Source organism: Eretmochelys imbricata, chromosome 5 (genome assembly GCF_965152235.1).
Source record: "Eretmochelys imbricata isolate rEreImb1 chromosome 5, rEreImb1.hap1, whole genome shotgun sequence".
Lineage (NCBI taxonomy): Eukaryota > Metazoa > Chordata > Testudines > Cheloniidae > Eretmochelys > Eretmochelys imbricata.
Window position 1 is genome coordinate 121174926 of NC_135576.1, and position 26767 is coordinate 121201692.

Consider the following 26767-nt stretch of genomic DNA (forward strand, 5'->3'; position numbering starts at 1 on the left):
AGAATTGTATGGGGCATTGTAACTCACCTCAGCTCTACACGTTTGTTAAGAATACTTGTTTTGGCCTAGACTTCTCGCTTTCTTTTCCATACAAAACAACTCATAAGACACATGGTATTGAGGAAGATTTGTGCAGGAAATGGCCTAACTTCATTATCATGCACATTGTGTAAAGAGTTGTCACTTTGGATGGGCTATCACCAGCAGGAGAGTGAATTTGTGTGGGGGGGTGGAGGGTGAGAAAACCTGGATTTGTGCTGGAAATGGCTTTTAGATAAGCTATTACCAGCAGGACAGTGGGGTGGGAGGAGGTATTGTTTCATATTCTCTGTGTATATATAGAGTCTGCTGCAGTTTCCACGGTATGCATCCGATGAAGTGAGCTGTAGCTCACGAAAGCTTATGCTCAAATGAATTGGTTAGTCTCTAAGGTGCCACAAGTCCTCCATTTCTTTTTAGGAAGATTCTGTGTTACTCATTAGCATTTGGAAGGAGATTCCGGAATATAGGAAGCGTGGAGCTCTCTCGTCTAAGAGCACTTTTGGAAGCATCTCTCCATGCTGGGTTGTGTTTGGGGAGCTGCATATGTCTGTTCTCCAGGAGAGCATAATGGAAAGGGTGTCGTTGTTTGTTCAGATAAGGTTGCCCTGGACAGTAATTTCAGATTACAGGACCAGCTGCCACTCTTGCTCTGTGCACAGAGCTCCCTTTTCCGCCAGGAAGCAGCATGCACACTGATCAGCAAGGGGCTCATAGTATCTTGCAGGTCTCCTTTTGGAGGAAAACTACATTTTTAGGAAGTGGGAATGATGCTGAGATATTCAAATAAACCACATTTTCAGCCTCTCAATTTTGATGGCGTCTCATTAACCCTCCTTGCAAATTTCTATGTCCTTGCTCACCTTAAACACAAAAAATATAACTATTATAAAAAATTATAAAAATATAAAAAAATGTATAACCCCTGCCTCAAGGACAGTGCAGAGAGTATAGAGCTATCGGACCCATAGGGACACTTAAAGTTCTGGTATACGGAAAACACAATACAGCGCTTGTTGGATAGACTTGGAGCATGTACATATTTTTGACAGGGAGGAAATAATATCACTAGTTGTTTTTTATCATCATCTTAATTGCAGAAGTCTAGTGAGCAGATTTTGCACCGGGTACATTTTCGCTATGATTTTGCAACATGCTTTAAAAAATATTGACATTGCGGGAGCAACTTAGAGAGTCAAACAAAAAGGGACCACTTTCAAATGAGTCTGCCGCTTGCCTCAGGCTCCACAGTGCTTTTGAAAATGGAACTTAGGCAAGCACCTCAGCAACCTGAAAATGTAACCTGAAAAGTCTAACTTAGAGTTGACATCCACACAATGAGTTGCGTCTAGATACTGTTGTGACTCCTATCCATGCACAAAACTATCCTTCATGTGCGCTACAATGTGTTCATACATAATTTTAAACAGTTAGAACTTGACTCTCTGTAGACTGATGACTAGGCATGATATATTTTTGCAAGTGCATAAATACCCTGAAGTTAAGGGGATTTTGGGATGATAAAAAGCAAGGGGGATTTGTCACACACTACACAGACGAAAAATGCAAATGACTGTCTCCTGGCAGCCTTGGGCATCTCTGATTTAAGCCTGGTTCTAAAAAGCACTTAAGCACATGCTTAATTGTAATGATTCATTGGGATTTAAGCATGTGCTTCAAATTAAAAACATGCTTAAGTGTCTTGGTCTTGATCCAAAGCCATGGAAATCAATGGAAATCTTTCCATTGACTTTAATGGGCTTTGGATAGGCTCGTGTTGAACAGGGATGGAACACTCACATACTTAAAATGAAGTCCGTGTTTGAGTGCGGTGTTGGATCAAGGTCCTTGTCTTTTCCAATGCTGCCTTGCTGTGTTAGATAGTACTGATTGCTAGAATTAGTGGAGTAAACTGCTTTCTCCTGGAACACAGGAGATTAGAATGCAAATGTAGAATATATTTACAACAAAAACGATCTGTTCCCCAGATAACTGAATATTCGGTGGCTCCTGATCCCATGCTTATCTGACACACTGATCCAGATGGCAACCTGCCTTCCTTGGTGCCATCATATTACTTCAGTTTTGTTTTGTTAAAAACAATCTCTTTTTCTGTGTATACCTGAACTACCCACGGTGATGATGGTAACTATCAATTTGTGAATCAGCTAGTTCGGTTCTCAAGCTTTAATAACAACGTAAGCTGAGTTATATGGGATCTTCAATCGAAAGAAAAAGCTGGGGGAGAGCGGGGAGTTGTGTGTAGAATAAAAGTTATGAGGATTTTATTTGATATAGTAACATCTTACAAGTATATTGAGCGTTTTGTCTGAAGTATTGCAAAACAGCTGTCTTTCTGTTATGAGCTTTTTCAGCGCCTAGCACAGTGGGGGCTGACTGGGGCTCTTAGTTGCTACCGCAATACAAATAAATAATAATAAAATATTAGAGACGAGCCTGAACCAAACCTCGATGTCTTGAACACCCTGGAACTTTGGAAAAGTTTGGGCCCAGTGCTTAACTACCTGTCAGATTATATCCTGTACCTCAGAGACGTCTGCCTTCTGCTGGGACTCAAGGAAGCTGCACCGGTGATGCTGTGTCTCAAAAATGTAGTCCACAATTTTCAAATCTGTGCGTCTAAAGTTAGGCTCCTATGTGGATATTTTTAAAAGCACCTGTGGCTATTAGGAGCACAAGTCCCACTGATTTTAAGTGACAGTGGTGCTCCTAAATCCCTTGGGCACTTTTGAAACTCTTCCCCCTAAATCTCATATTTAGGCTAATAAGAAGAAGTGGGCCTGGTTTTCCAAAGGTCTGAGTGGTAGCTGCTCCCAGTGATAGCCCTTGGACCAGCTGGCAGTGTGACCAAATACTAGAAATGTAGGACTGGCAGGCACCTTGAGGGGTCGTCAAGTCCAGCCGGAGGATGTCTTCACAGATGGCATTCTGGGAAAGCAGAGGGGGGCAGGTGGCTTGTACAGAAATTTGGCACGAAGTGGATACTGTTGATTAAGTGTGCTCAGCAATTGCCTCAGGCAAGCAGAAGGGATCAAATACAGGGAAAGAGCTTGCCTGAGGGTTGTCAGAAGAAAGGGGCACAAAGTACCGAGGGATCTTTGCCTACTGTAGTCACTGAAAGGTGAGCTAAAGCAATGGGGGACTCATCCAAGAAGACCCACTGGAAGAGTGCATCTGTGATGCCTGCAGTTCCCTTCCGTGCTTGACCCGAGACATGATCAATGCAGCTGAGGGGAGGGGCCACAAAGGGGCCTGGGGCTGCTCTGACAACTGTTCTAATTTGCACTCACAGTGCAATGGGTGTGAGAGATGCCCCAGGCATGCTCTCCACACCAGCACTGGGAGCTCCTACTGTGGTTCCAGATGCTACTCAGCGATCCCCCTGCACTGGGAGGGAAGGCTCGAGGAGCTGGATCTCCTGACTGCAGGGAGCAGCGCAGAGCAGTGCCAACATGCCGGGGCATCAAGTCCTAGATCTGCACCCGTTAGAAACGAACCAGTGTGGACAGTATCAAGCCTCGCTCGGGGATGAGCCAATCACAGCAGTACTGGCAAGGCTTGTGCCGCATTCGGCAGGCCTCGGTGTGTGAGCGCAGAGGGTTTACAAGGCAAGCAGGTGTCTCCTCAATGGGCAGTGGCCACAGCTTAGTTCAGTACTGCAGGCAGACTTTCAAAGGGAAGAGTGCTAGCCACCCATAACATTTCCTGCAGTAGCCTGGATTTTTTTCGCTATCTCCTATCCAGTTACTTACCAGGGCCAGCCTAGCTCACCTTGTGATATCGTAACCCAGGGCAGCCAATGCTCCTGGCTATTGCCAGATGTTCTTCTGCAGGAATGTCACATGCAATAGTGAGCAAGTAATTAGGCAGCCAAACCTTGCAAAAATTTGATTGCAAACAGAGGAACATGGGAACCTCATGCCTTCTGAATTGTTTGACGAGAACATTTTTGCTGATAGTTTTCAGAGTAGTAGCCGTGTTAGTCTGTATTCGCAAAAAGAAAAGGAGGATTTGTGGCACCTTAGAGACTAACCAATTTATTTGAGCATAAGCTTTCGTGAGCTACAGCTCACTTCATCAGATGCATACTGTGGAAAGTGTAGAAGATCTTTTTATATACACACAAAGCATGAAAAAATACCTCCTCCCACCCTACTCTCCTGCTGGTAATAGCTTATCTAAAGTGATCACTCTCCTTACAATGTGTATGATAATCAAGTTGGGCCATTTCCAGCACAAATCCAGGTTTTCTCACCCCCCACCCCACACACAAACTCACTCTCCTGCTGGTAATAGCTTATCTAAAGTGACCACTCTCCTTACAATGTGTATTATAATCAAGGTGGGCCATTTCCAACACAAATCCAGGTTTTCTCACCCCCCCACCCCCACACACAAACTCACTCTCCTGCTGGTAATAGCTTATCCACAGTGACCACTCTCCTTACATTGTGTATGATTATCAAGGTGGGCCATTTCCAGCACAAATCCAGGGTTTAACAAGAACGTCTGGGGGGGGGGGGGAGGGATAGGAAAAAACAAGGGGAAATAGGCTACCTTGCATAATGACTAAGCCACTCCCAGTCTCTATTCAAGCCTAAGTTAATTGTATCCAATTTGCAAATGAATTCCAATTCAGCAGTTTCTCGCTGGAGTCTGGATTTGAAGTTTTTTTGTTGTAAAATAGCGACTTTCATGTCTGTAATCGCGTGATCAGAGAGATTGAAGTGTTCTCCGACTGGTTTATGAATGTTACAATTCTTGACATCTGATTTGTGTCCATTTACTCTTTTACGTAGAGACTGTCCAGTTTGACCAATGTACATGGCAGAGGGGCACTGCTGGCACATGATGGCATATATCACATTGGTGGATGTGCAGGTGAACGAGCCTCTGATAGTGTGGCTGATGTTATTAGGCCCTGTGATGGTGTCCCCTGAATAGATATGTAGGCACAGTTGGCAACGGGCTTTCTGTTTCTGTCTGAGGGTTGAGCAAATGCGGTTGTATCGAAGAGCTTGGCTGTAGACGATGGATCGTGTGGTGTGGTCAGGGTGAAAGCTGGAGGCATGTAGGTAGGAATAGGTAGGTAGGTAGGGCACAGTTGGCAACTGGGCTTTCTGTCTCTGTCTGAGGGGTTGGAGCAAATGCAGTTGTATAGAAGAGCTTGGCTGTAGACGATGGATCGTGTGGTGTGGTCAGGGTGAAAGCTGGAGGCATGTAGGTAGGAATAGCAGTCAGTAGGTTTCCGGTATAGGGTGGTGTTTATGTGACCATCGTTTATTAGCACTGTAGTGTCCAGGAAGTGGATCTCTTGTGTGGTCTGGACCAGGCTGAGGTTGATGGTGGGATGGACCACACCACACGATCCATCGTCTACAGCCAAGCTCTTCGATACAACCGCATTTGCTCCAACCCCTCAGACAGAGACAGAGACAGACACCTACAAGATCTCTATCAGGCATTCTTACAACTACAATACCCACCTGCGGAAGTGAAGAAACAGATTGATAGAGCCAGAAGAGTTCCCAGACGTTCTTGTTAAACTCTGGATTTGTGCTGGAAATGGCCCACCTTGATTATCATACTCAATGTAAGGAGAGTGGTCACTTTGGATAAGCTATTACCAGCAGGAGAGTGAGTTTGTGTGGGGGAGGAGGGTGAGAAAACCTGGATTTGTGTTGGAAATGGCCCACCTTGATTATCATACACATTGTAAGGAGAGTGATCACTTTAGATAAGCTATTACCAGCAGGAGAGTGGGGTGGGAGGAGATATTTTTTCATGCTTTGTGTGTATATAATAAGATCTTCTACACTTTCCACAGTATGCATCCGATGAAGTGAGTTGTAGCTCACAAAAGCTTATGCTCAAATAAATTGGTTAGTCTCTAAGGTGCCACAAGTACTCCTTTTCTTTTTGCTGATAGTGAATCCTATGCTGCCTGAAAATTGCCTTTCCGATCAAAAGGAGAATAGCCAGCTGTTTTCAGAAGTCCTTTGTATGTTTATTTAATAGCTGTAGTATATAGAAAGAGGACAGTATCCCTTTAAATAGTTTGTAAGCCCTCTAGGGGCACTGACCATGCTCTCTGTGTTCTAGAAGCTGCTAGAAGCCAAGCCGAGCAGCAGCACGTATATGTAGGTAGGCCTTGTTTATAGTCAGTAAACACAGTTATTTGTTCCCGGGTGGTTCCATCATATCTTGTGCAAGAGTAAAAGTCACAATATTCTTACCCATAAAAACCCTCCAAACGCTCACTGATTGCATAAAGGGTTTGAGGCTGGGTCGTCAATTTTTGAGATCTTTCTAAGGGTACATCTACCTTGCAATAAAAGACCTGCGGCGATGAGGCTCAGAGCCCAACTGGTCAATTAACGTGGGTGCCAGGGCTAAAAATAGCAGTGTAGACATCCGGGCTCACGCTGGAGGCCTGGCGTGAAACCCCCTGACGGGGAGGGTCTCAACACAGCTCTTTTTAACCCTGTGAGCGCGAGTCAATTGATCCAGGCACTGAGACGCGCTGGCAAGGGTCTTTTATTGCAGTGCAGACATTCCTGAAGCATCTACAGACACTGCATATTTTGCCTTGCCTAGCGACTGGGGCAAACCTTTGACTTGAATGGGAGCGGGGGTCGGCCAGCACTGGATGCTTTTGAAAATCCCATGCCAAGGGCATGAAGAGTGTTCTAAGGCCTAGCCTTGGTCCCAACAGTGTGCAAGCCAGATGCTTAGATGGAGCCTGTGGGTTGGAGGGGGCACCACACTTCTACCTCCCTGCATAAAGCTTACATGGCCCCCACCCCAACTACACACCATTCCCAGGAGCGGACTCACAGCGCAGTTGCCATGTTCAGTCATCAGGCACTGGGAAATGATGGCGGGGAGGCCCTGGGCATCCAGCATCCCTTTAGAGCCAGGATCCTTCCTGGCTGACTTATAGCTGGGGGGAAAATGCATGGGGCATTGTGGAAGCAGAGAAGCGGGCTCTCAAGCTGCCCCATGAGACCTGGAGGGGAAAGCCCCTTAGCGACACCCCCTCTCGCCCATAGGACAATCTCATTGTTATTTAAAGAGGCTGGGAACCTTCTCCCCTCCTTCCCTGCTGGGGATGTGCAGTGATTACCAGAACCCTAGAGCTGCAGTAACTTCTGCACCCCCTGTGGCGGCAGTGTTGGGGCCAGGGGAGCTGGGGAGGTATATCGGGCTGCTTCTGAGGGGAGCCCCTTTCCACGAGTTCTCACAATTCTGGGATGTGGCTCCCCTCCCCTTCATCTGCCACCCTGGCTGGCAGACCTGCCGAGCAGCCAACTGGGTGCACAGGTGACTTTAGCAGCCCGTTGGGGCTTACGTTGGCCTTGGCTGCCACATAAACTGGCTTCGGGCCCATAAAAAGTACACTTAAATATAGAGGATGTAATAAAATGATAGTGGTATCATAAAAATGTATTACTCTTTTCATAAGAGATAGCAAGGGCTTAAATACCTACAATAGGGTCCTTCATCAATCTGCTCCATTCAGTTCCCGTCTGTACTGCTGAGGAGAATTTAAGAAACGAGCACCAAGTGTCTTCCCTGTAATCCTGGCCTCACATCAGCTAACACCATCTCTGACAGCTGCTTCTGTTGGCTCCACTACGTCTCTGGGCCTGATCCGGCACTGTTTGCACTGAGTGCAAAGCGGGTAGAAAGCCCCATGGTGGGAGAGAGTGGAGAATTCCGACTGAGTAGCGTTTCACACCCAGTTTGCACAGGTATGCCTGACTGCCCAATGCGCCAGGCAGTGGAGAATCAGGACCAATGTGCAATGGAGCATTTCTTTTTAACAGCTAAGGTAGTTCATTAAGGCAAATCCTTGATGTTTCTTCCCACTGTTTTTTCCCCTCATCGCACCTGTCCCCCCGGCAAAAGGTTCTGCATCGCCCCATCTGTATCATTTACTATATTTAGCAAAACAAATTTAATTCTGGGGCAACCTCAAGATGATCCCATATTGGAAACACTATTCCACATTCTAGAGTTCCAATGAAAGTGCTTGAATAGCTTCATGGGACTTCGCCGTTTTCGGGACTTCACCTCTCAGTATTTCTACTCGGGCCCATGTAAACAATTCCAAGTGGCTCTAAACCTGATTAACTAAAGAGTCCCACAAGGGTACGTTGTTTTGATCCCTGCCTCTGTTTGTTTTCTAGCGTACTCGACTAAGCTCAACAAGTTTCCTGTCTTTAATTGCGACGATGGCCTAAAGTATCTGTGTCTCAGTGCTGTAAGCCCAAACACTACAAAAGCTACTCTGTACGCCCTGAACGTGTGGCGGTACTGGTGTGTGACAAAAGGACTTAAAGACTGCATGGACATCACTAAGGTAAGCACCGTGAACTCCTTGAGACCGCTCCTCTGGTCAAGGCCAGCTGACCCACGAATGGGAGAGACACGGCTGGGTAAAGGTGAGGATTTAAACCTCCTTTATGCTCCCATGATCCCAATATTAGCCAGGGACCAACCCAGCCCCCAGAAGAAGTCTGCAGTCTTTTCTAATTTGCACCTTTTTGCCTCCTGCCCCGTGGAGCTGTTCCATCAGCCAGGGACAAGCTAGGTACAGGGGAGTTCTGGCCACACCCACATTTTGCCCAACCACGGCCCCTGCGCTGGCAGCCCAGAAATGGCAGGATATTCATGTCCTTGCCCAAAGAACACACTTTTTATCTAAGGGGCCTTATTTCTCTCTAGGGGTCAGGTACTAAAGCCCCAGTCCAGCAAGCATTTAAGCATGTGCTTAACTTTAAGTCTGTAGTTCTACTTAGATGTTTCAAGTTAAGCATGTACTCTGCTACAGTGGAGCCTAAGAATTTGTCTTGTCTGAAGTAATACAGGAAAAAAATAAAAATAACCCTGCAACAGTGATAAAAATCTACTCTTTGACCAAAGCAGTAACAGGGACGTTAGATACCAGCACTCAGCACACAACGGTGCAGAGTCGAGACATCCTTACAACTGATGCAATAGAGATCCTAGATGCTGTGTGCATCAGGCAGCCTGCTGGTTAAGGGAAGGGTTTCTTGTGTTAGTGAGATTAACGACAGTGCATGCTGGGCATCTAAGGAATGTCGGTCGAGTCCCAACGATGTGATACAACATTAGAACACCAAGGACTGCTTGTCCCACTACGACCTGTAATGTCAGGAAGTATTTTTGTTTTCAGTTTCGAAGGTGTCCATTTTAAGAAGGCTGTTGCCACTTGGACTTGCATCTGTTTTCATAATTTACAGATGTGTTTGTAATCCAGAAGCAGAAATGAGAGCGCCAAAATAAACCTATGCAGGTTAATAAAGTCTGATTGCAGGGCAAGTATGACATACAAATGGCCCAGATAAGTGCTTGTGATTACAGACAAAGGGTCCCTGAATGCTTTTTAATTCTCAGACTCTGGGAATCAAAGGCGATATTGTCCTCCATCCCTCCTGTTATCGCAAGCATCTCATTATAACCAGCTTAATGCTTTCCTTTAATTATGAGATTTATAGAGGCTGTAAGTATATCTCAGTGAAAAGGAGGAACGGAAAGTTTCCCTGGCTAGAGCTTAAAAGGGAAAAGTACAGAATATAAGGCATGCACTGTACTCCATGCATCAGACTATATTCATACTAGGTGAAATCCTGATCCCAGTGAAGTCAACGGCAAAACTCCCATTGACTTCAGTGGGGCCAGGATTTCACCCTCCATTTCTTAAAATGTGGGGGTTGGTGTTGTGGTGGAAAGGGCCCCACCCTAAGCATCAGAATGTGTCATCTCTCTCACCTTTCATTAATCCTGGTCCCCTAATACCAGTGGGGTCCTCGTCTCTGCAAAGCAGTGTCCTAGCAGAGGAGTGCTCAACCCTTTTATTCTAGGCTGCCTTTTTTTCTCCATACAGCTATATTTCCCATTCCAGTCAGTACAGCAGCCATATACATTGCATTCTCTTTGTAGTTACACAAATATGCACCCTTCTTCCAAACCTGCAAGGTTACTACATTCTTTTTGGGAAGACGGGAGCATGTTGCATCTTGCACCTTTCCTCTGTGCAGAGCGTGAAAAGATCTGGAACTTGGGTCTTCCCACTTAGTGGCATCTTTCACCATCCACAAGCAGGCTGACCTATGACAGAGATAGAATAGAAATGGACCCGAGCCACAACCCTGGATCTGAAAAGTGATACATTTTGGAGAAATTTGAAACCGAAGTTCACTGCTGCTCAATATCTGTCATGAGACAAACCTAAGCCCTAGGTGTGAACATCACTGCGGTTTGGGAAAATTTGGATCTAGATCCAAACTTGTCAGTGCAGGCTTGTCGCTAATAAAGAATTTTATCCCATGCATGTAGTAACACTGACATTTGCATTTCTCTTGTTCCAGATTCCAGCCTCAAAGCTGAATGAACTCCTTGAGGACTTCTACATTACGGTGAAGAAAACGGATGGTTCGGACTTCCTAGCCACGTCCTTGCATGCTATCCGCCGAGGCCTGGACCGGATTCTGAAGAACGCTGGGGTGGGATTTTCCATCACCAGCAGCACCTTCACATCCTCCACCAAAAAGTTGAAGGAGAAACTCCGGGTGCTCAGCAAGGCTGGGATGTCTGGTGCTCGCTCTCGAAACATTGTCTATTTTTCCCTGTCTGATGAAGAAGAGATGTGGAAAACAGGATGCTTGGGTGATGAGAGTCCGGTAGCCCTACTGTCCACAGTGGTGAAATATAACAGCCAGTACCTCAACATGAGGACTTTGCAGGAGCATGCAGACTTAATGTACGGGGACATTGAATTACTCAAAGATTCACAAAACAGGCCCTTTTTTGCCCGAACGGACAGCGTGAAACGAGAACACAGGGTGAGCTCTAACAAAGTGTGTTATGGCCAGATATACCATGAGCACTCCAAAGGACACAAGCTGTGTCCCTACTGCCTCCTTTATAAGTACATGTACATCCACCGGCCCCCAACCCAGATGGAAGCAAAGTCTCCTTTCTATCTGACTGCACGGAAGGAGATTAGCGGCATGGGAAATGTGTGGTATGAGGAACAAAGAATGGGTCTCCGCTCGCTGAGGGGAGTCGTCCCAAAGCTGGCTAAAAAAGTCAAACTTGACCACTGTGAAAACTTCACTTTTGTTTCATTCACTCAGGCTTCCAGAAAGTTTGGCTCTCTTAACTCCTATCAACAAGTCTGACATCCATGTTCTAACACCATCCATGTGTTCAGTCAGTTGTACACGAAGGGGGCATTGGACTAAAGGAGCTTATTTCAGTAGCCAGACCTCTATAGACAAGCAGAAAGATGATGGCCTGCTGATGACTCGCTTTGATCCTTATCGAAGCACCTGCTACTGAGAAAAATTGAGCTCTTTTCCAAATGTGTGTTAATTATATTCTATTATTGAGACAATATATTGCTGCATATACAAGAATGCTACAGGAGTGAGGAAATCAGTTAATTACAGTGCCTTTTAGCACAGGTTTTTCTCAACAACTACCACATTAAACTGGTCCAGAAATAAAATTCTCAGTAGGTCAGTAGCTTTAATACATTGTGAAGAAACTAAGTTGCTATTAAATAATAATTTAAAAAGTGGAAAGAGTGAGAAATTAAATGTTTCCTGGGGAAAAATTGCACTTGACACTTTTCTGTTTGGTTGATGGATAATCTACCTTTGAAAAGCAAGCAGCATCACTTGATGGAAGATCCTGCAGCTTTCTTCTGTTACAATGTTTGGAAAGCATGAACTTGGGTTATGGAAGCTCTCTGTAGTGGTTGTCACCTGCTTTCCTTTGTCCATTGCTTTCCATTCCATTGGGGCAATTTTATGAAACCAGATTCATATACACACACATTTTAAGAACTATATTTCCTACGCAATGGATGACCTGTGCTATCATGGATTTTTCTCCTTAACAAGTATGGCTTGGATTAAGGGAGCTATTATCAAAGACTGGTAACTCTTGAAGCAGAAGTGCCTATGTTTTCTTTCATAGTTGTCATACAAAGGTTATTTTCTTGTGAACCATTCTTAGATTTTTCCCATCTGGGCTGTATATAATGAATATAGATATTTTTCCAATATACAATAATTTACACTGGATCTGTAGATACTACTAGAGGTAATTCCTGGATTTACCAAACAAACAAACAAACATGGTTACAGCATCCTTGAGGGACAGCTTTTTGAATCATTAATTTATAAAAGTTAAGTCCAAATATTTCAAAAAGGCCAACTAGTGATTTTGGGTGCCCTGCTTTTGAGACACTCTAAAGGGACCTGATTTCAGCATTGTCTGAAAGTCAGATCTCTTTACAATGTCACAAGTTTGGCACCCAAACACTGAGGCTCTCAAAATCACTAGTCACTTTTGTAAAATCTTGGTCTACACTCTTAGGGTTCAATCCAGTGCCATTCAAGGCAATGGGAAGACCCCTATTGACTGAAATGGGAGGTGTATCGAGCCCTTAAGTCACAAGAAGATGTGTCATAGAAGACCTATTTTAGGGAAGTAGGAGTTTTACCATGCGTGGCTCATTGTTCTAGTACAAATGACCAGGCTGTCATCTTCCAATGTATCACGAAGCTGTGACATCATTATGGAATCTGGGGACACATCAAGCAATCATTTGTATACCAAGATTGTTTTACACCTTTAAATCATAGCTCAAGACCCATAGTTATGTGAATACAGATATATAGAAATAAAATCAGGCTTTATTTTTTGGACGCTTCATACACACGTTGCTCGTATACTTCTAGCAAGAACTCGATTTCTAGTATCTATTTATTATCCATGAGTTCTAAAATATAGTTTTACTTCTGTCTTTTAAATGTGTGTGAACAGCATTAAATGTTACTTTAGTTTTAAGAAAGTCAGTCACTGGACCGGGAAAGACAGAGCAGCATTAGCAAGGGAAATATCCACCATAAGCTACCAACTAGACCCTTGTGCAGGCTGTGTTGCTTATTTTCCTCCTTCTGTTTGTTTCCTTACTAAGGACCTGATCCTGTGGGGTCTGAGTACCCTCCACTCCCCTTTGACGGCAGGGCGAATTGAAGATGCTCATGCGTATATATGATCAGACTCCGTCCTAGTAAATGTAGTGTGAAAGCTATGGGGTTAGGAACTTTGGTTAAGCTGTATTTCTTTCAGAGAACTGTACAATGTAGCTTGATGTATATTTCTGAAATTGTTGGTATTGATGTCTGAAAGAAAACATACATTTCTCTGAACACTTTACCTCTTCTTGGTTTACATCATTTTCCTTTATTTGACTGACTCTGGTAAAGGGAATATCCTGAAACAATGTTTTGTCAGTTCTCTGAGGTTGATCTTCATGTAGGAGACTGGCAGGTAGGAGACTGTATGTGCGGTACACTGTAGCATCACAAAGGCATTCCAGCAAATAACTGGACATTACTGACAGAAAAGCAAAAGCTGTATTTACATAGTATGGTTAGTTTTCCTTTTAAAGAGATTATTTATTTCGGCTCTCACGTCTGCCTTGCACCTTTGTGCAGTCATTTGCACCTCTGCAAAGTCAGTGCAAAATGCTGACAGATTAGCAGCATTTGTTGGTTAGTAGTATACCTCTGCCCAGGTATAAATGGCAGCCCAAGCGGCAGGGCTGTGAAGAATTTAGTCTTGGACGTGTCGATTTTAATGACAAAAATTTCCAAACCCAGATGCATAAAGTCAGGCTTTTAAATCCACAGTTGGCACCTAAATATGTGGCCTAATCTTCAGAGATCCTGAACTTCGGCAGCTCTCTTGGGACTTGATGTTGCTAAGCAATTTCCAGGATCAGACATTGGGAGAGGGCATCACTATTAAAAATATTAGGGGAGAGATTTCCAAATGCACAAAGGGGCACTAGGCACGAAGCTAAATGTGACTGCTTATAGCAGAATTTGGCTAAAATTTCGTTAATTCCCTTCTGAACTCTATTTGGACAGAACAATTGCATTTCATTATTGTATTCCAGAACTCTCTCTACAAGGAGAAACTAATTCACAAGTATTATCTGATAAAATACTATACAGTGAGGAAAAATCCTACTTCTTTGCTTTAAGAAGTGATTAGTGCAAATAAGATTTTTTTTTAGTACTAGTATAGATTCCCTCCCACGCCCCAAAATTTTTTTCATGGTATTAATAGCCATAATTTGAATTAAATGGTGCCCCTCTGTCCTAACATGTGAATCTATATTATCCAAGGAAAGCATTTATCCTATTCCTGATCTGCTAGCAGTGAAGATGAGCTTTCCATGTTTTGCAAACATTGGTATTATCTGCATTTGAAAAGCAAATAGAGCACCGAAGGGCAGCAGATGCCAGACAAGCTCAGACAGGCATAGAATCAGCCAGCTTGTTATCCTGCATTTGGCCTATCAATCTGATACCTGATACTTCACAGGATACCCGTAATGCACACTGTGTACCACAAAGCTTTTTCTAGGGATTGGGTGAGAAGACGCTACCCTATGAGCTGAAAAAAATAACACCTAATGCTTTTGTGAAGGAAAGTCTGTCTTGATCCTGTTTAACAATGTCTTTTTTTTAAACTGTTCTTAAGTTCAATAATTTGGTGGCGCTGTTCTGATTTATAATCAGTGTTTGCTCTGAAATAAAAGCAATATTCATCTTTGCAAAATGTGAGATGGGACTAAATATTTCAGAATCTAATTTTTTTTTGAAGTAGAGAACAACATTTGATCGTTTAATGATCAGTTTTTTAAAAAATTGTTTGTTTATTCCCTAAACTTTCTCTGTGGTACAGTCAGTAAAAGATCTTCATTTTGTCTTTTAACTTTTAGAATTAATGATACTGGAGCCATTGTTACTTATCTGAGTAAACTGGATTTTTAAAAGCATCAAAGATAGGTCAGGTTACTGTTTCTGCATTATACTGGTATCTAGAGGCCTCATCTGAGATCAGGGTCACATTGCGCTGGGCAGCGCCCATACACAATCCATGTCGCAAAGGGCTTACAATTGAAATAGACAAGAAATGAGAAGTTAAAAAGGCACAAAGATCTGAACAGACTTCCCCAGGGTCACACAGCAGGTTGGGGGGAATAGCATCCAGGTCTCCTGAATCCAAGTCTACTGCCCTATCCCCTGGGCTATGCAATCAATCTTGCATTCACCAAGTTACACTTCTGAACAGAACTTCACTGGGAGTCCTCTGAGTGTATCAGGAAGGCAGCATCATAGAATATCAGGGTTGGAAGGAACCTCAGGAGGTCATCTAGTCCAAGCCCCTGCTCAAAGCAGGGCCAATCCCCAATTTTTGCTCCAGATCCCTAAATGGCCCCCTCAAGGATTGAACTCACAACCCTGGGTTTAGCAGGCCAATGCACAAACTACTGAGCTATCCGTCCCCCCCATCATTCTAGACCATAAGCATTAATGAACTGGAAAGCACTGGGTTGTTACCAGAGGAGATTGCATCTGTTTATTTAACTGTGTGGCCGAGCTATGGTGACAAGCTGCATTTGGGCATCATCTGTTTGGGAGTTTCGCCAGAGCAAGGACTGCAGAGCAGGCCATGAGGGGAATTACCACCCAAAAGCCCCATTATTTTGAGATGGTGGCGCTGGTCCTGAGCTGCTGCTGAGGAGCACTTAGTGCAACTGGAGTGGAACGAAGCCGGCTTGACACCATCTTTTTGCACTCCTGCCTTCCTGAGGCTGCCTGGATGCCGCTCCAGTCCCTGGCACTAATTACGATGGCCTGAAGCTGCTCCAGTTTATATTTCCTGCCAAGAGCCCCAACTGGCCCTTCCAGCAGCCATCATGGGGCACAGTGGGGAATCAGACCCTGTGTTTTATGTTTCCAAAGGGCTTGTTCACCTCCATCTTGGGTTCTGCTCTATCCCTGTTCAGAATGCTGATAGTGCAGACACCCTTCGGAAAAAGTGAGGTATAAATACTTTAAATGTATATTTCTTGTGGTTCCATATAGAGGGGTTCCATTCAAATTCCTCTTATATCACTGTATTGTAATACTTGGCAAAGGCTGACTTTTGAACGATGGCCACTGCACTATTTACTATGTTGTGCTTTAAAAATGGAAATTTTCAGAGATCTCCCCCTCCCCCCCCCTGCATTTTCCGTCTCCCAGATCAATTGTCTTCATTACCTAAGGATTGTATCTTTATCTTGCTGTGCTGTGCACCATGGTCAAGGTTTTCAAAGGTCTTTAGCAGGACCCTACCAAATTCACAGCCGTGAAAAAGGCGTCATGGACCACGAAATCTGGTCTCCCGTGTGAAATCTGGTCTTTTTTGTACTTTTACCCTATACTATACAGATGGTATGGGGGAGACCAGCGGTTCCCAAACTGGGGGTCCAACCCAAAAGGGGTTTGTGGGGGTTGCAAGGTTACTGGTGGCGGGGATGGGGTCACGGTATTACCACCCTGGCTTCTGTGCTGCCTTCAGAGCTGGGCAGCTGGAGGGTGGCGCCCGGCCGCCCTCACTTCTGCGCGGCTGCTGGCGGTGGCTCTGCCTTCAGAGCTGGGCTCCCGGCCAGCTGCCGCTGCTCTTTGGCCACCCAGCTCTGAAGACGGTGCCACCATTTCGGGTCAGGACCCCTACAGATACCATACCCTGACATTTCAGATTTAAATATCTAAAAATCATGAAATTTACTATTTTAAAATTCTTAGGACTGTGAAATTGACCAAACTGGACTGTGAATTTCATAGGGCCCTGGTCATGAGTGACTAGTGAGAGGGCTGGGTTTTGGGGGATCATCTTGACACACCCACAGGGGCCTGATTTTCAGAGGGTGGGTATTCAGGGTCCTTTCAAATGTCTCAAGTTGGGCCCTCCAATACGGAGGCATCCAAACTCACTATTTACTTTTTTAAATCTTGCCAAGTCTGGGAACTACTCCCATTTGTACACGTATTAATCGCCTTGTAAAGGTGGGACTATAGACCTCAGTGCTTTATAGTAAACAGAGCTGGGTTTATTAGCTTAACTTCCTTTGCAACACCGTGTTCTGGAAATCCTGAATCCTGATGACAAAGTACATCATCCTTAATGCAGGGACTCTTAAACTCCTCAATGCCAAGGCATTAGGCCAACATTTATGTTACACAGATAAGAGCACTACCTCTATTCCAAATGTGTGTTTGTCTCTTTGCAGTGTTTTCATTTTGAAGAGTGTCCTTTTGATGGTTGGACGTGCAGGGGCATGATGCCAGGAAAGCATCTGGTCCAGTGTAGTGAATCCCAGGATAGGAGATGCGTTGATCCCAGGATAGGAGAGAGACAAGGTGGATGAGGTAATATCTTTCATTGGCCCAATTTCTGTTGGTGAACAGGACAACCTTTCAAGCTTCACAGAGCACTCTGGATACCTTCTCCAGATCTGAAGAAAAGCTCTAGGAAGCTCAAAAGCTTGTCCCTTCCACCAAGAGAAGTTGGTCAAATAAAAGATATTACCTGACCCACTCTGCCTCTATTATTATTTAGTAAGATTCTCTGAAAAACATTGTGCTGTTAGACACTTCAAATCCTTCCATGTGGCAATGAGTCTCATACAAGCTATTAACAATATACCAAGGCCCTAGCCATGTGGAAATGTGCGTGCAGTGGGCACATTCACTCACAAGTACGTACATACGTATGTATCACCACGAACCAGAAGTAACAACTTCTAAATTCATTGTATGCAATCAGTATAATGGAGTAAATGCTGTTCTGTGTAAACGGAACAAAGTGAATTTGGAGCAGGTTGGGAGTATAGCAAGTGTGGGGACGGAGATGATTGGCTGAATCTCTTTGTCAATCACAGCTCCAGAGGGGGTCAGTTAGCAAAATATTCTATATGAACAACATCTTTCAAATATTCATGTCCAGGAGTCCAGGCCTTACCCGCTGATTGCAAATTAAAGTAACAGGAAGAGTTTAACATACTTTTTATTTTCAGTAGCACTCAACCATTTCCTTTTAATCTAGTAATAAAACACTGAGTAGTTTATATTTTTCTTTCTGAAGCACATTTGTCCTCTTTTTTCAGAGATATTCCATGATGTAAGGAAGAATTTCCATGCACAAATCCCCCCAGCCCCTGGTATTTGCTTTCTGTGTCATAGAATCATAGAATATCAGGGTTGGAAGGGACCCCTGAAGGTCATCTAGTCCAACCCCCTGCTCGAAGCAGGACCAATTCCCAGTTAAATCATCCCAGCCAGGGTTTTGTCAAGCCTGACCTTAAAAACCTCTAAGGAAGGAGATTCTACCACCTCCCTAGGTAACGCATTCCAGTGTTTCACCACCCTCTTAGTGAAAAAGTTTTTCCTAATATCCAATCTAAACCTCCCCCACTGCAACTTGAGACCATTACTCCTCGTTCTGTCATCTGCTACCATTGAGAACAGTCTAGAGCCATCCTCTTTGGAGCCCCCTTTCAGGTAGTTGAAAGCAGCTATCAAATCCCCCCTCATTCTTCTCTTCTGCAGACTAAACAATCCCAGCTCCCTCAGCCTCTCCTCATAAGTCATGTGTTCTAGACCCCTAATCATTTTTGTTGCCCTTCACTGGACTCTCTCCAATTTATCCACATCCTTCTTGTAGTGTGGGGCCCAAAACTGGACACAGTACTCCAGATGAGGCCTCACCAATGTCGAATAGAGGGGAACGATCACGTCCCTCGATCTGCTCGCTATGCCCCTACTTATACATCCCAAAATGCCATTGGCCTTCTTGGCAACAAGGGCACACTGCTGACTCATATCCAGCTTCTCGTCCACTGTCACCCCTAGGTCCTTTTCCGCAGAACTGCTGCCTAGCCATTCGGTCCCTAGTCTGTAGCGGTGCATTGGATTCTTCCATCCTAAGTGCAGGACCCTGCAGTTATCCTTATTGAACCTCATCAGATTTCTTTTGGCCCAATCCTCCAATTTGTCTAGGTCCCTCTGTATCCTATCCTTGCCCTCCAGCGTATCTACCACTCCTCCCAGTTTAGTATCATCCGCAAATTTGCTGAGAGTGCAATGAGAGTGTAATTCATTCTCTCTCTCTCACTCAAAAGAATGTAAGAGCCAAAGTGATAGGTGGCCTCAAATATTATAGTTATTAACAATGATTTTGTTAAGGAATTTTGTTAAGGAATAAATATGTTTAATAAAGGGAGGTTTTTTCTCTTAAACAGCCCCAGCATATTGACCAAGAATATTCTAATGCTTTTATTTACTCTGCACGTATTTTACAAAATAATGTAGAAAGTGACATAGTCATTGCTTTCCTTTTTAATGCACTGGAAATCTTCCCAGTACTACTTCAGAGTGCAACAGGCAATCAATTAACATCCAGAATGATTTCCTTGTATTGCTTTGATCTTTCTCCTCTGCACATATACTGACTCCTGATGTGTGTATGAATGTATCATCATATCTGCAACCTATTTCTGCACAGTCTCTAGGTAAGCAGGTTTGCAAGAAGGTATGTTTCAGTTCTGGTAAATGATACTTAATCACTTTATCCAGCTTGGTGAAAAATAAAACAATAAAAAGCTTTTTAAATGGATTTATGGTGGAGGCATCATCCAAGCTATTGAGTTAAAAGCGTGGGTCACTGCATGTCTGTCAGTACGAGGACTGTGAACCAGATTTTGTCTTTGGATTTGTCCATGGGGGTGCTCTATATGAGCGTGCCAAGGTAAAACTTAGCTCTGCATAAGAATACATATTTCCAAGTTAAATCCAGCTCTCGCTATAAATTAATAAATGATGAATCGGTGTATTAATAAATGATTAATCAATTGTTATAGAGCCCAACAGGTCGATAGGTGGCTTATTACAATGGCATATAGCCATTTACTACATCTTCTACTGATACGCTTATAACAATCTAGAATACATATTGTCATGTCTTTAACACTCCTAAAACATCTATTAATCATATGTAATAACTTTTTGTAAACAGAACCTTACTATAAAGTGACCAAAATCCAAGTTCTGTCAAAAACTTGTTTATCCACACATTTCTGAAGCGTGTTTTGAAACAGACATCTGCCTCCCTTGGCTGGAGTACACACTGTAACATGGGTTAAGGGAAGGTTTAATGTCTCGTTAACTTTTCTCTTTTGAAATAAACGTCTGATATAAAATCAGGACTCTCAGTCGCCTCTCCAGTGACTTCCAAACCTTCCTTCCAAAGCAAAAGTGAATCATTCCAGAGGTAAGTATTTTAAAAGGAAAGCCACAGTGGTGTTAACAGGACTGAAGTCAGTGGGCCAGATTCAACTCACTCATTTTGTTTGTAATATCTTTTTCTTATTTTTTCCCCATGCAAAACAACTAAAACACACCTGGTGAGAAAAAAACAAGCAAAGGGAAAATGAAGGATCTATTTCACCACTGCAGTGTAGCCCCGTTGATTTCACTTCCATCGATGGGGGGATGACCTCAGGAGAATGGACCCCTTAGTGTGGAAAGCAGTAAAAGAATGTGCTATCAAGCACTATGGTTCTGACCAGCCTTATCTTTATCTAACGTACTGGAAGTACAGCAACGGCTAGCGGGAAGCTGAGCCAGATTGAAGCAGGTTTGTCTCAGGATGGACTGGAGTCAAGTCTAATTCTGGGCATCTAAAACAGCCAGAGGAAATCAAAGCAGGCTCTGACTAAAGGAGAAGAGCTCGACCTAACTATGTCAGGTGGGAAAGTGTGAGAGTGTGGGGCTGTCAGGAGAGGAGGCCTGCCTGCCCACAGGCCAGCCTCCATCACCAGACACTTACCCCTTCTGGAGGGGAAGGGGAGAAGAGGTGAAGTAGGACAACACAATATGATTTGGGGTTTGAAGAATCCTTATGTAGGTTCCAGGTCTCTCTCAGTTCCCCCCATCACTGATACGAACACAAACTGAAAGATGCTAGGGATACTACGTGGTGTAATTTAATGGTTCTATGTGGTTTTGGATAAATCTGTTGCTTTAAACCATTCACAGGTTATCTGTGTATTCCCAGAGTGCCTAAGGGGGAAAAGTCAGCCTTTGGGGGGTAATTAGAGACAGAATTCTGCTCTTGCGGAAAGGCAGTCAAGAGTTTTAACCACTAGGATTCTCCTGTATCCCTGTACAAAACCTACACACCCATCCTCTGTTTCCCCACACTTTACACCTCAACCCTTAGGCCCTTCTTTGAGCCTGCTGTCCTTCTGATGGAGGAGGGCTGGGCTCAAAAGTCAGTCAGAGCTTTGTTGATGCACAGCATTCCCTTTCCTTGTGGGCTGCATGAGCTGCAGATATATAAAGAGAGACCTTTGCTGATGGCGTAGTCAGTGAGTGGGTTCGCTGCAGTTCTTTTCCTGTTGAGCTACACCCGATGCCAACTCCAGAGTCTGCTCTTTGATGTTATCATCTGTGTCACTACAGTGTACTGCTGTGCATCGATATAGGATTAAACGTAACCTGGCTTGAGTACAGGGGCATCCGGCTCTGACCCGGGGAGGTCAGGTTGATGAATGGGCACTGCTGCCCTGTATCACAAATATTCTCTGGGTTTCTACACCTGATTCGTGCTCACACAGATGGCTGTGCCGTGGATTAGGGATGCCGTACCACCATTGTTTGGGGATATGTTGGCTGATAGCCAGTGGTCATTGACTTCTGACAGGGAGGGAGCCAAGCAATGGGAGGTGGGGGGATGTGGCTGGAAGCTGAAAAGGGGCAGGGGAAGGTGTCTGGAGCAGGGCCTGAAGTAGCAGGAAGGAATGGGTGTACGGGCTCCGGGGCCAGGATGGCAGGAAGGAGAATCAGCCGGTGAGAACGGGTGGAGGGGAATCTGGAGCCGAGGTTGTGACAGAGGGAGAGAAGAGACGGAAGTGGTGAGAGCGATGAGGCAGGCATTGGTGGCAAGAATACAGCCTCCGACAGGGCCGTCCCTAGCCATTTTGGTGCTCTACACAGCCCCCCCGTGGGGGGGCGGGCTGGTCCCAGGCCTCCGAGGGGGCGGGGCAGGAGCAGGCTTGGGGGGCAGGGGGGAAACTGCCCCCCAGCACGAGCCAGCAGAGCGGAGCGGGCTGGGGCCAGGTCACCCCACTTCTCGCCGCCCTGTGAGCACAGAGCAGGCCCAACCCCTGCTGCAGTCCTCAGGGGAAGGGGTAGAGTGGGGGTGCGGGACTGGGGCGGAGCAGGGGCGGGGACCATGTGGAAGAGCTGGAGCAGGGGCTGGAGCAGCGCACAGCTGCGTAGGGCACCAGGACATTTGGTGCCCCAAATTTCCTGGTGCCCTTTGCACTTGCTTACTTTGCGTACGGGTAAGGACGGCCCTGGCCTCCGAGATAGGCTATCAGTTGTGCAAGTCTTAGAGCTGAGGTTGGGGGAAAGTTGCACGTAGGACAGCCAGCAGGGGCTGGCAGGATTTGGGTGATACTTTGAATGACTGCTGCCATGTCGTGTCAGCCATTTTAACTGTGGGTTGAATTGGGCCAGCTGACACTGAGTTGGCAAACCAGTGCTTTTCCCTTGGTGCTTCAGCTTGTGCTCCAGAATCTGTTTGCACTTTAGAAAAAGCTAGTCTCTAGCTCTTACGGTTGCAAAGAGTGCCAAACAAAGGACCTATGGCTGCCTGAGTCTGCAGAGAGCCTGAAAGAGTAGCTCTGAAAGGCATGAACTGATAGTATTCATCTGAGCAGGATGTTGAGTCTGAAGCCGAATGATAAGTTAACTATTTTGCTGCTGATTAAAACATACTGAAAAGCAGAGGGGTGCTCACATTATGAACAGCTGGACAATTTACTGTGAGTTGCAACTTGCTCTGGCACTGCGTGTGAGTAGACCAGTGGGTTATCATCAAAATTCAGAAAAGTATCCCACCCTTTCCCTTTTTTTTCCTTTTCCCCAATCCCTGACCTTTCAGGAGGGACAAAACTGAACCAAAACCTCAGATCCAAACCCTGGAAGCTTGCACCCAGCTCTAAACTTCTGTGGCTTGGGGCCGTGCAACGCTTAATTTGTAATTTGCAATGAGGTGCCGGGGCTCAAGCAATTTTTTTTTTTTAAACTTTCAGAACTGGCAAGCCCAGACGTGCCAGGGCTCTGAACTGCCAAGTCTAGAGCCGCTGGAGCTCAGCCCTGGCACAAATTAAACAGTGGGTCTGTGAGCATCTATCACACCAGAATCCAACGTGCAACCTTTTTCGATACGAGGACGTGCTTTGAAAGAAATCAAATCGGAGAGAGACATTCATTGTGGCCTCAAGACAAATGGTGAGTCCAGGTCATGTCCCATACTAAAGTTATGTTGCTACCGTTAACAAAAAAATCCATGCTACTTACCCCAAAACAGAAACACTGCTGAGTAATAGTAGCTGGCAGAAAATGAATGACAGAGCATGTAAGCAGCCTTAGTATTTGCTTATTAATCAAATGTCAAGGGAGATTTTTCTCCAGTAAAGGAATCGGGGGGGCGGGGGGCAGGGGGGAATGGTGAATAACTCTTGTTATTGGAAGCTGGCATCTCTTTCACTTCTCAGAAGCAAGGATTTACTGGAAAAGAATGCTCAGAGGTGTAATACAGGTCTTCATTTCCTGGCCCCCGTCACATGATATGTTTGTTCTTTAGCAGCTAATAGCATCTCTGAAATCTACACAGGGAGCTGCATTCCTCACACTGCTGTGTGTCACCTAGGCCTTGTCTACACTAGCCTTCTTTCCCTAATGTCTCTTGCCAATAGCAGCCGCAGTGGGAGCACTGGTGTAGATCCAGTGTTAGCAGCCACGGGTGTTCTAACCACACGGCTGGTCTTGACCTGCTCTGAGCAGCTTTACATGACACAATGGTTAAATTGCACCCAGCACCTTGTCTACACTAGAGCTCAGTTGGTAACAATGATGGGAAACTTTAGGGAGAGGAAAGTTTAGTGTAGACATGGTCCTGTGGTAGCAAACACTGTCACCTTCTTCTCTCACTTCTTAACAGATGAGTGCAGGAGGAACTGAGGTCCAGATACTTTGCTTCGACATGTATATAGCTCTAAATGCTGGGTTGATGTACGTGGCCTGTTAATTCTTTAGGCACATGAACTGGCCGAGCCGGCAGTCACCGTTCCCTAACCAGGGCTTGCTAGGGGAGTGCTTTCTGCCCATTCGGAGATGTCATACAGCAGATAGACCAACATTTTCCAAACGCTTTTTCTGACAGTCAGCAGCAGACATCCTGTCTTCTCCTAAAGTCAAGTCTGAGTGATTGATTGTCATAAATATAAAGGGAAGGGTAAACCCCTTTGAAATCCCTCCTGGCCAGGGGAAAGCTCCTCTCACCTGTAAAGGGTTAAGAAGCTAAAGGTAACCTTGCTGGCACCTGACCAAAATGACCAATGAGGAGACAAGATACTTTCAAAAGCTGGGAGGAGGGAGAGAAACAAAGGGTCTGTGTGTCTGTCTATATGCTGGTCTTTGCCAGGGATAGACCAGGAATAGAGTCTTAGAACTTTTAGTAAGTAATCTAGCTAGGTATGTGTTAGATTATGATTTCTTTAAATGGCTGAGAAAAGAATTGTGCTGAATAGAATAACTATTCTGTCTGTGTATCTTTTTTGTAACTTAAGGTTTTGCCTAGAGGGGTCTCTATGTTTTTGAATCTAATTACCCTGTAAGATATCTACCATCCTGATTTTACAGGGGGGATTTCTTCATTTCTATTTACTTCTATTTTTATTAAAAGTCTTTCTTGTAAGAAACTGAATGCTTTTTCATTGTTCTCAGATCCAAGGGTTTGGGTCTGTGGTCACCTATGCCAATTGGTGAGGCTTTTTATCCAACATTCCCCAGGAAAGGGGGGGTGCAAGTGTTGGGAGGATTGTTCATTGTTCTTAAGATCCAAGGGTCTGGGTCTGTAGTCACCTAGGCAAATTGGTGAGGCTTTTTACCAAACCTTGTCCAGGAAGTGGGGTGCAAGGTTTTGGGAAGTATTCTGGGGGGAAGGATGCGTCCAAACAGCTCTTCCCCAGTAACCAGTATTAGTTTGGTGGTGGTAGCGGCCAGTCCAAGGACAACGGGTGGAATATTTTGTACCTTGGGGAAGTTTTGACCTAAGCTGGTAAAGAGAAGCTTAGGAGGTTTTTCATGCAGGTCGCCACATCTGTACCCTAGAGTTCAGAGTGGGGGAGGAACCTTGACATTGATTCTGCTCCACTCGGAGAGCCCGTGTGGGGTCAGCGACCCTGATAACATCTGCCATCTGGAACGAGGACTTGTGGCTGTATCATTCTGGTTGCTGAGGCAGTCCCAGTGCTGCCTGTTCCTGCACTTTCTTCTTCCTCAGCTTTGGGAGACCTTTCGGTTTGTGCTCGAGAATTCACGCCGCTTGCTCGCGCTAGTGAAAAGCAGCCGGGATTCTGCTGCACACACAAACCTGCTCCACAGAGCCACCTTCCCAGCTCCATGCAGAACTAACTGCATGGAGTAGGTGAGACGTCGCTGTTTCCCGCTTGCAGCAAAATGATTTGCCCTCTTGGTTGCAGGGAGAAGCAGTGGAACAGCGTGTTCGTGGCCATCGGAATGAGTGGCAGCAGAATCCTAGGAAGCAGAAGACGGATTTGCAGCAGCACTAAGAATGGAGATGAGCTCTGGCAGAAGCCAGGAAGCCAGCAGGCCCTCCCAGGCTACATTGACAGGTAGCGGGATCAGGCCCCATTTGTTGCATATTTAATAAGCTAAACAGGAAGAATTTCTCCAAATCTATAACCAGCCTCAACACAGGGAACTGGTAAAAAGCCTTCTCCTGACCTGTAGGTGGCGGTATTGGTGCATCACAAACGGTGAAAAGGAAGATTACCCCATACCTTGAGCCATGCAGAAAATCCATGGCAAATACTGGGGAAATGGGCATGCAATGAAGAGAGATGAGAATAGGCTTGTTCAGGACCGGCTCGAGGGACCAGCAAAGCAAGCATGGGCTTGGAGCGGCACAATTCCAGGGCGGTATTCCGGCCACGCTTTTTTTTTTTTCGCTTGAGCGGTTGCGCTCTCAGAGCTTGGGGCGGCAAAAAGCCTAGAGCTGGCCCTGGGTTTGTTAGTCTCTAGAGGGATTATGCTCTCCCTCGACCACCCCCTGCACTCACTGATTTATGAGTCTGCATTTGCAGTGGTTGAAGAGGCAGCCAGATGCCTGCATTCCAAGCTAAGGGGCAAGGCACAAGCTCAACAGCTGCAGACAGATGCTCTTCTTTGCCCTAAGCCCATTTTACATTTAAAATGGCACGTGTGAAAATCCACAGGTTCGCTTGAGTTAACCTTATCCCCAATCACTGCAGTTCAGAGGCGGAGCTCTTGGCCTGAGTTGTTGTTTGTGGCACAGGGAGTGATGAGTTCTGTAACTCAGAGGAAAGCACCAATAAATAAGAAGAAGAAAATCATCCCTCCATCTCCTCACTCTGGCAGGTTTACAGTGCTATATATGAGAGCACACTCAGTGGCAGAGGGGCTTTCATGCTGGAACATTCAATTTTCCAGCCAGCAAGCAGAAACACCTTGTTACTTGCTTGAAATTTCAGCTCCTTCAGGGCCGAAGGCTTGATCCTGCATTCCTAGCACACCCTCATCATCTCCCACTGACTTCACTGGGGTATTTAGATGAGGTGGGGTATGAGATGCAGGATTAGGTCCCAAGTGAGAGTAGCGAAAAGGTGCTGTTAATATTTGCAATTGGATGTGCAGTGAAGGGACAGATT

At 45.2% G+C, this 26767-nt stretch overlaps 1 protein-coding gene across 1 annotated transcript in view; it reads left to right on the top strand.

Annotated features, from left to right (window-relative positions):
* The window catches only part of KIAA1958 (KIAA1958 ortholog), a 115236-nt gene extending 103566 nt beyond the window's left edge, over window positions 1-11670 (top strand). The window contains exons 6-7 of the mRNA XM_077816486.1: window positions 8253-8425; window positions 10458-11670. Coding sequence (XP_077672612.1) covers window positions 8253-8425; window positions 10458-11270 — 986 coding nt within the window. The 3' untranslated portion in view covers window positions 11271-11670. The remainder of the gene's footprint in view (window positions 1-8252; window positions 8426-10457) is intronic.
* Window positions 11671-26767: the final 15097 nt, after the last annotated feature.